The sequence below is a fragment of the Talpa occidentalis genome, unplaced genomic scaffold (assembly GCF_014898055.3).
Source record: "Talpa occidentalis isolate TD23 unplaced genomic scaffold, MPIMG_talOcc4v2.1 talOcc4.3, whole genome shotgun sequence".
Taxonomy (NCBI): Eukaryota; Metazoa; Chordata; class Mammalia; order Eulipotyphla; family Talpidae; genus Talpa; species Talpa occidentalis.
The window spans coordinates 150686375-150695252 of record NW_023603184.1 but is presented as its reverse complement, the minus strand read 5'-3'; the positions used below and the strand labels follow the sequence as shown (position 1 = coordinate 150695252).

General features: G+C 70.8%; 1 protein-coding gene across 1 annotated transcript; it reads right to left on the bottom strand.

The window, feature by feature from the left end:
- Nucleotides 1–338: 338 nt before the first annotated feature.
- KLHL30 (kelch like family member 30) lies at nucleotides 339–7361 on the bottom strand. The gene is made up of 7 exons (XM_037524276.2): nucleotides 6588–7361; nucleotides 5416–5551; nucleotides 3795–3881; nucleotides 3093–3248; nucleotides 2190–2378; nucleotides 1649–1794; nucleotides 339–602 (listed from the first exon to the last, which is right to left on the bottom strand). Exons 1-7 carry the CDS (start codon nucleotides 7359–7361, stop codon nucleotides 351–353), a joined length of 1740 nt encoding a protein of 579 aa, XP_037380173.1. The 3' UTR covers nucleotides 339–350.
- Between the last annotated feature and the right edge of the window lie 1517 nt (nucleotides 7362–8878).

The following is an 8878-nucleotide window of genomic DNA, read 5'->3' as shown; positions in this document are numbered from 1 at the left end:
GGCCGCACAGCTCGGTCAGGCAGGCCGCCGGGCCGTCCGCTCAGTGTGCCCCTGTCGGCCCCCAGCTCCCCCAGCTCAGAGCCCCAGCCCTCCGCCGCCCGCGCCGGTGCATGGGGCCGAGGCAGGAAGGCGGTGTCTCCTGCGTGCTCCCTCCCCGGAGGCTGCCGCGGGGGCAGGAGTGCACCGGGGTCCCAGCCCTTTGTACCCCTCGGCTCAGAGTTTGGTGAGAAGCTGTGACGGAGCGTCCTGGGGTGTCCCTGCTGCAGGGCCCGTCGTGCCCCAGGGGCCAGCGGCGCTGAGTGGACGGGCAAGAATACAAGGGGGCCATCATCCGGGTCGGACGCCCATGCTCAGTGCTCCTGCGCGGGCCCGAAGGGCTGGGTCCACTTGGACACGTCCAGGAAGATGGTGGAGGCCCCGTGGTAGAGCCAGAGGCGGGGCAGGGGGCCGTGGCGCACCCAGGCGTTGCGGCTGCGGTCATAGGCCTCCATCTCCACGCGGTAGTCGCCCTCCATGCCCTGCCAGCGGCCCCCTGTCACGAACAGCGCACCGCCCAGGGGCACCAGCGCCCCGTTCTCATGCAGGCTGTGCAGGGGCTGCACCTGCGGGCGAGGTCCAATGAGGGCCGAGTGGCTGAGGCCTGCCCGCACCCTCCAGGGTCCCTCAGGCACCCCCTCTTGTGGGGTGTCCCTGCGGCCCCCTCTCCAGCTGCCCCTGGTGTCCAGGCCCTCTTGCTTTCCGAGGCCCAGATGTGCCCCGATCTGACGCTGGGAGTCACGATGGGTGGGCGAGGCTGGCTGGGCCTCCGTTCATGGGGCTGTCTTGGAGGGGCAGATGTGACCCCAGCCCTGATGCACGCACACGAGGGGCCGCTTGTCCCATGAGCCCCTCACCCTTCCCCGCACCCCTCTCCTGGGCCCACTGCCTGGGAGCCCGCCAGGGGGCCACAGAGTTAGGGTAGGAGCTTCCCAGGGGCCAGAGGGGGCGTGTGTGTCTGGAAGAGCCTGTGACCGGCAGGTGAGGTGGCGGCAGGCGCCCGCCCGCAGGCCTGGAGGGGCCCAGAGGAGTCTCATTGGCTGGGACCCCCACAAGCTGGGGGACCCCACTCATAACCATGACCTGAGCTTGGGAAAGCCCCCAAAGCAAGCTGGCTTGGCGGGGTGCAGCCTGCACCTGTTTGCGGCCGTCCCGGGCCTCCGGTCAGCTGAGTGCTGACGCAGGGGACAGCTGTGGCGGCGGGTGGCCCAGGCCCTGCCCCCCAAGCTGGCGGGTGGGGCCTCGCGGGGGCTGCGGTACCAGCACCCGCCCCCAGGGACCCAGCGTCTCGGGCAGGTGGGCGTCGGGTGGGGAAGGGAGTGGCTGGCGGGTGCTGCCAGGAAACGGGGCACCCAGGGACCCTGGTCCCGCTTGACCACTCCTGGGGACGGGAGACTCACTCCCTTTGGGCCTGGCTGGCCAGGGGGGAAGTGCCGGCGTCGCGCTCACGCCGTCCCTGATGCACCCTGGCCGCGGGGGCCGGCACCCCGGTGTCCCGCAGCCGCTTGTCCGAGTCCCAGGGGCCTGCCCGGCTGAGCACCGCCCTCCCTCCCTGCCCCCCGCCAGCGCCCCGCAGCGGCCCAGGCTGCCCCGCAGAGCCGGGTGGGCTCACCTTCTGCCACAGGTTGGCGGCCGGGTCGTACACGTAGACCTTCTTGGTGTTGTCGCCCACCAGGTACAGGGCGCCCTGCAGCGCGGCGCAGCGCGGGGACGACAGGTACTTGGGGAGGAAGGGCGAGGCGATGACGCTCCAGGCATCTGCGGGGCACGGGCACTCACTGGGGGCGGCGCCCGGGGGGGCGAGCCGGGGGGCCTCCCCGGAGCTCCTCGTCCCCCGCCTGCCCTCCCCCGCCGGGCCGGCTCCTGCAGGTGTGGCCCGTGCCCCCCCGGCCCGTCTGGGCTGGGACAGGGCTGTGCCTCCCTGCCCCCCGCTCCGCCTGGCCGGGGCGCCCCCCGGCTCTCCCTTGGGAGGACTGTAGCCAGCAGAGGGGCCTGGGGTCCCCTGTCCCTGGTTCCCTCCAAGCCCCGGCCCTGTTGGCACTTGAGCACAGCAGGCAGGAACCTGCGACCTCTGACCCCCACTCCTGCTCCCCGGGCCCCCCGCTTGCGCTGGGCAGGAAGCACCGCGGGGCCTCGCCTGGGCCGGGCCTCACCTGTGCCGGGGTGGTAGCACTGCAGGGCCAGCGCGTTGTACTTGCAGGCGCTGGAGCCCACGAGGTAGAGCCTGCCGCTGCAGCCGGCGGCCGAGAAGTTGCTGACGTACTTGAGGGCCGGGCTGGCCGGCGTCCAGGCGTCCGTGTAGGGGTCGTAGCGCTCCACCTCCACCACGTCCAGGGTGGTGCCTGCGGGCAGCAGGGCGGGGGTCGGGGTGGCCGGGAGGGCCAGAGCACCCAGGGGGCAGGTGAGTCACCTGAGGCATGAACTGGGGTGGGCCCCTGGAAAGGACCTGGTGGGAGCCCCAGCGGGGGCTGGGCCTGGGGGGGTCAGCCCAGCCCAGGGGTCGTGCAGGCACGTGCCACCCCAGCAGTCAGAGGCGCCGGCGGTGTGGGCCTGCCCCGGGGCAGACACGCTGGGTCCAGGCAGTCGGGGCTGGTCCTTGGGACGCCCCCGCCGCACGCATGTCCGCCCTCCAGCCATCAGCACCCGGCCACTCCGGGGAGCCCTGCGGGGGCCGGGGGGCCCAACCTGGGCTGGGTAGGCTCGCAGGGGCCCGCGGGGGTCATCTCACCCCGGGGTCTCGACCCTGGCGGAGGGCGGGCCCCAGGGTCTGGGCAGGTGGGCCCAGCGCCTCCAAGGCCCCTGCCGGGTCCTGTTTGCTCCGGAGCCTGGGAACAGCCTGGCGTCCCCCAGAACGGCCAGGCGGGCGGCCCAGGGCAAGCATCCGGCGTGTAGCCCGCGGGGCACCCTGGTCTGGGGCTCGTTCACCCCAGACGTGCCCTCTCGAGGGCCGGAGTGGGCGGCCGCCCCTCGAGGTCCCGGCCGGCCGGCGGCTCTCTGGTCCGGGTGAGGACTGGGGCTCCCGGGCCACTAGCAGGGAGAGCCGGGGGGGGCCTCACCGCCGACGGCGTAGATCTCCCCGTTGAGCGCCGCGCTGGCGTGGTTGGTGCGCGCCTTGAGCATGGGGGCCACGGGCCTCCAGGCCGCCTCCTTCAGCGGGAAGCACCAGGCTTGGGTGGTCGACCAGGTGTCCGTCTTGGAGCCCCGAGAGCCTCCTGCCGGGAGGGTGTGTCTGCTTGGCGCCCCCAGCCTGGGTGTCCGGGCCAGAGGGGTCCGGGCACCTGGGGCCCCGCGTCCTCTCCCCCAGGACCCCGGGTCCCCCCACCCCTGCCCCGCGTCCTCCTCCCGGGGCCCCATGTCCTCCCCAGGCCCTGCTCCCTCCCCCCACCCCCGGGTCTGGTCCCCCCTCCCTGTGCCGGTCACCGTTGCCAGAGGTGGGGGCACCGTGTGAAGTGGGGCATCCCTCATGTGCCACCATCGAGGGCGACAGGGCCAGCGGCTTTAAACCCCCACCAGTGGGTGTTTGTGCCAATTCATACAAGGACCCCAACTTCTAAGCCATAAAAGCACCACGTAACCCCACGACACAGCTCCCCCGGGGAGACCCAGGCTGGGGAGCCGGGCAGGGCCGGGCCGGGCGTCCACGGAGCGGGGACTCGGGCGGCTCTGCCGGGACGGGAATGCCCTCGTCACCACATCAGTGCTCTGGAAGTCTCGGCCACGCTGCTGGGGCTCTGCGAGGGCGCGCCCCGGCTGCCCACCTGTGACGTAGACGACGTTGTTCAGGGCCGCCAGGGAGAAGCCCCACTTGTGGTAGTCGGGGAAGTCGGGGAGCGCCATCCACTTCTCTGGGGAGAGAGCAGGGTGAGGGCCCCTGCACCCCATGGCCACAGAGATGTCCCCTCGCTGGCAGGAGGGTGAAGGGGCAACTGCTGGCTGCGGGGGTGGGGCGGCCCTGGTGGGCAGGGTGTCGGGGCCCTGGAGCACCCCCACAGCTATCAGGCCAAGCTCTGGGGCCACCTCCCCCCCAGGCTCCAGAGGCCAGCCTCACCGTGAGCGGCCACTGACCCACTGACCCTGAGTGTCTGTTTGGTCAGGTCCCACCGGGCAGGTGCGACCTGGGCAGGGGCTGGACAGGGGCCTGGTCTGCTGTCACTGGCGGGCACACGGGCATCACTGGCTCAGTCCTCAGTCATCCACGGCCCCCTGGTCCAGGCACCCGGGCCACGCGCCACGAGTGGGGAGCGGGCCGGCATGGCCCCCGCAGGCGGCATGGTCAGAGCACGCCCTATGCGCCAGCTGCATGCCTCGCACTGACTCCAGCCTCGGCTTCCCGTCTGTAGAGTCGGGGCAGCGCGGGGTGATAAGGACGCACGGGCACGCAGCTGCTCAGCCACGAGGCCACGGGCTCACTGTCACTATTTCGAGGTTAGTGAGCCCAGGGAGGACCTGTCATCATGGAGGCCGGGAGGTAAACTGAGGCAAGAATAGGGAAGCTCCTGGAAGGATCACCAGGAGACCACCAGCGTGGGGATGTTCATGTACCCCCATGTTTGGGTTCGTGGGGCTGTGGGGAGCCCCAGCCTTGGGCGTGCCAGGAGCTTGAGGGCAGGCAGGTTCCGGGCCTGCTGGCCACCTGCCGCGCCAGGGACGGCTTGTCCCCCTGACTCATGTCTGTGTCACCCAGGGGGGTTGCCCACCAGCCACTCGCTGCCAGCTTCCCCGCCACCCTCCCCGCGGGTCCGAGAGACAGCTGCTCCGGGCGGAGCTCCGCTCATCTGACGTCAGCCTCCAAATCCCCCCTCGTCACCCCTGACCCAGGACAGGCAGCCCCGACCTCCTCGGGCCTCCAGCACTGACGCACGGTGGGCGCGACCTGGCAGGCCCGGCGCCCGGCCAGCCTGAGCTGCTTCCCAAAGGCGCCGGGGCAGGCGGCCCACAAAGCCCGCGCAGGGCCCTCCTCCCTGACGGGGGCAGGACGCAGCAGGAGACCGTGTCCCAGCAGCGACCAGCTGGCCCGGCACGGCTGTGAGGAGCCCCCCGGGCTGGCCCAGGGCCTGAGCGCTCACCCAGCTGCCGCACCCCAGCCTCTGCTCTCGGGGGCCACGCAAGGGCGGGGCTCTCCACGAGGAAGCAGCCCCGGCCCACAGGGGCCAACAGCCAACCCCGCAAAGGCTCGGGCAGCGGGGCCCTGGAAATCGGGTACTGTGGCTTTGGGGTTGCAATGCTCCCCACCATCAGCCTCCCCTCCCCCGTGTGCCCCCCAGTTCCCTGTACCCCTGGCGACCCAGCACACGGCGCGGGGGGCTCGGGTGGGCCCTGTTCCTGCCACCCCCACTGGGTGGGCACTGGCGGCCCCGTGGGGCAGGCCCAGGTACTCACTGGCCTGGGCGTGGTAGAAGGCGAAGTTGCTGGGCAGGGGGGCGGGCGCCTCCGTGCCCTCCTCATCCTCCTCCAGCGCCCGCCCGCCCACCACCACCAGGACCTCCTCCAGCTTCCGCGGCAGGGCCGGCAGGGCCTGTGGGCAGAGGCCGGGCTCAGAGCAGGGGCTGGTGTCCAGCCGGGTGTGGGCAGCCTCGGGTGGTCTGAGGCAGGTGGGGGCTGGATGTTTGGGGCCAGCTTGGGTTCATGAGAGTGCCATGTGCTGGAGTGTGCCATGTGCTGGAGTGTGTCCGTGTGCACATGTGTGTCCCTGTGTGTGCCCGTGTGTAGCTGGGCACACACACCCACCATGGTCGCCGTGGGACCACTGACGGCGGCAAAGCTCAGAAAGGGGAGGTGGGACAGCAGGCCACTGTGCACCCCAAGTGTGAGAGCTGGTCCCCTCTCAGCTGCCACCACACACCTTTCAGAGACAGTCCTGCACCCACCTTCCTGGAATGGCCCCCTGGTGGTCTCCCCAATTCCGCATAAGCTTCCCCCAGCCCCTTGCACACTGCTCTTCCCTGGGCCAGCAGGGAGCGCCCCAACTAGGCTGGCCCCGCTGTGGTGGAAGGGCTGGGTGGGTCCCCTGTGGTCAGTAAGTAGAGCTCGGCCTGCCCCGGCCCCAGCAGCTGGCAGGGCCCAGCAGAGCCCAGGGGTGCTGGGTCAGCAGTTTGCCGCCACACACCACCCGCCCGAGCCAGGCCAGTGCCCCCTGGGCTGGCTCCAGGCGTCCTCGGGAGCAAGGCCAAGCGGGCATCGGGCCGCAGACAGGCTCCCGTTCCAGCCACGGCCGCTGTCACTCCATCAGTCCCCGGCCACTGCTGTCCAAGCGCCTGTCCCTGCCCCCCCGCAGCCACCCAGTGCCCTGCGTGGTGCCCGGCCCAGGCTGGCCTTTCTCACGTGGGCTCAGGTCGCTCTCAGGCTGGTGCCTCTGAGCTGTGGGCTCCTGTGGGGCTGGGGGGGTGTCGGGACCTGCAGGCTTGGGTCCTCTTTGCCCTGGCCAGGGAGGGCGGCACCGCGGGGTGCACAGCGGGGCCCTTGCACATCCCTCACGCAGAACAGGTGAACCCGCAGGTGGGGCACCACGGCCTGTGCCCGTTCGGGGTGCCCCGCTCCCTGCCCTTGCTCACCCCGTCACGGCCCTGGGACAGGGCCTCCCGACACGCCTCTGACTCTCGTATCAGCGGCTCCGTGGCCAGTAGCTGCTGCACGCAGGGCTGGGGCACGGCGTCCAGGCGCACGAGGCTGAGCAGCTCGGGCAGGTGGGTGGCCCGGGCTGGGGGGTCGTGGCGCACCCAGCGCAGCAGCGCCTCCAAACGGCTCTGCTCCGGCCGCGCCTGCAGCAGGTCGCTGGCCAAGCAGGTGGCCAGCCGGTCCTGGGACAGCTGCAGGAACTCGTCCTCACGTGCCACAGCCTCGAAGTTCTCCCGCAGGAAGGCCCAGGCCTTGGCCGCCACGCCCAGCAGCCCCTGCTGCTCCCCGAACTCACAGATGCCCAGGCAGTTGGAGGCGTCCAGCTGCTGCTGCAGGTAGCGGCCGCACACCTGCTGCACGGCCGGGAAGTTCAGGCGCGCGGCCGTGCGGGTCAGCGCCTCCACGTTGCCCTGCGTGACCGTCAGCCGGCCCGTGTACACAAAGTCCACCAGCTGCGCCACCACACCGGGCTCCACGCCCTGCAGCTCCACGCGTGCAGCGACACTCTCGGCGAAGTCGCCGGCGAACATGGCCCGGAAGTAGGGGCTGCTCAGCGCCAGGAGGCTGCGGTGGCAGGGCAGCTCCCGGCCGCCCACCAGCAGGGTGACGTCGGTCAGCTTGGGCTGCGTGCGCAACCGCTGCAGCCCGTCCAGCATGTCCTGCGCGTGCGACGGCAGGTGGAAGTCCAGGTCCTCCACGTTGCGCACCATGGCCGTTGTGCCGCCGCCTCCGTGCCCGCTGCTCTGGGGAGGACAGTCACCCACGGGCTCCTGAGAGAGACGAGAGCAGGGGCAGCAGGGGCTTCCCATCAGCCCAAGGTGCTCCGGGGCCGCGGTCAGGGCTGGGAGAAGCCATCCTGCCCCCCTCAGCAACTCTGGACAACACAGAACAGACCCCAGAACAGGGGTCCCCGTGGCTTCCTCTGCCCCCACGACAACATCGCCAGGGAGGGTCCCAGAGCCGCTCCTGCCCTCTGCCCCTCACTGTCCTGGGTTACAGCGACCTTGGGGAAGCCGTGCCCCTCTCTGGTGCCCCTTTCCTCATCTGCTGACAGAGAGGCAGGCGTGAAAGGGACTGTGCAACCTTGGCCCAGGCAGCAGCTGCCCGCCTCTGTGCTCCCTCTGTGCAGCCAGAGCTCCCTCTGTGCAGGCTAGTGCTCCCTCTGTGCAGCTGATGCTCGCTCTGTGCAGCCAGTGCTCCCTCTGTGCAGCCCAGTGCTCCCTCTGTGCGGCCGCCTCGCCCCCAGACAGCACCTGCCTCAGCCCTGTGCTGGGAGGTGGGTGCTGTTAATGTCCCTTTTACAGGTGGGACACTGAGGCTCAAAAGACCTCTGTCATGCGTCCAAGGTCACAGCGAGGACATGGGGAGTCGTGCTGCGAGCCCCGTGTGACGCCCCTGGTGTAATTCTGCGTTCCAAGCCCCCTCCTTTGGGTTCGGCTAACCTGCTTGGGTCTGGGCTGCATGCACCCTGACCTGTGCTAAACGCCCCCGAGAGAGCCAGCTCTGCCAGGGGATCACTGCTATTGCCAGAGCAAAAGGCCACACCCCAGAAAACGACACCAAGGGGTGCTCACGGGGCCCTCAGCGGGACGGGAAGGAGCCAGCGTGCCCGTGGGGGCAAAATCCTGGGAAAACAGCGCCTGGAGGTGCCAAGGCCCCATAATGCGGGTGCCGGGGTGGGGACTTGCTGAACTGGGGTGTCAGTGCCCATGGGGGCTTGGGCCCCTCGACCCCCCATGTCCAGCTCCATCCTACAGAGCTGGGGCTGCCGAAGAAGTCCACTTAGGCCCAAGGATCTGCTCGCGCACGGACAGGACATTCGGGGGGCCCGCCAGCGTCCGTCTTGCCTGGCTCTGTCCAGGGGCGCTGTGACCAGGGTGGGGGTGCCAGTGCCTCCGAGGGAAGGTGGGGCTGGGGGAGGAGAGGGGTCGGGGCAGCCACCCAGGCTTGGGTTCTGGTCTTGGCTGTGGCTCTTTGGCCAGCTGCCGCGTGCCTGGCCACCGCCTGAGGGGCCTTCCCGTCTGCTGCCGCTGCCGCTCTGCAGCCCGCACCGGCGGGGGCTTCCGGCCGGGGTGGGGGGCACAGGGCTGGAAGGGAAGGACAGCAAAGGACCTGAACCCAACTCCGGCCGCCGGACGCTGTGGCCTCGCTGCGGTCAGATGCGCGGTCCTGCCTCCCCCCACCGTCCAGCAGGAGACCAGCAGTCCTCTCGGCCCCCACCTCACCT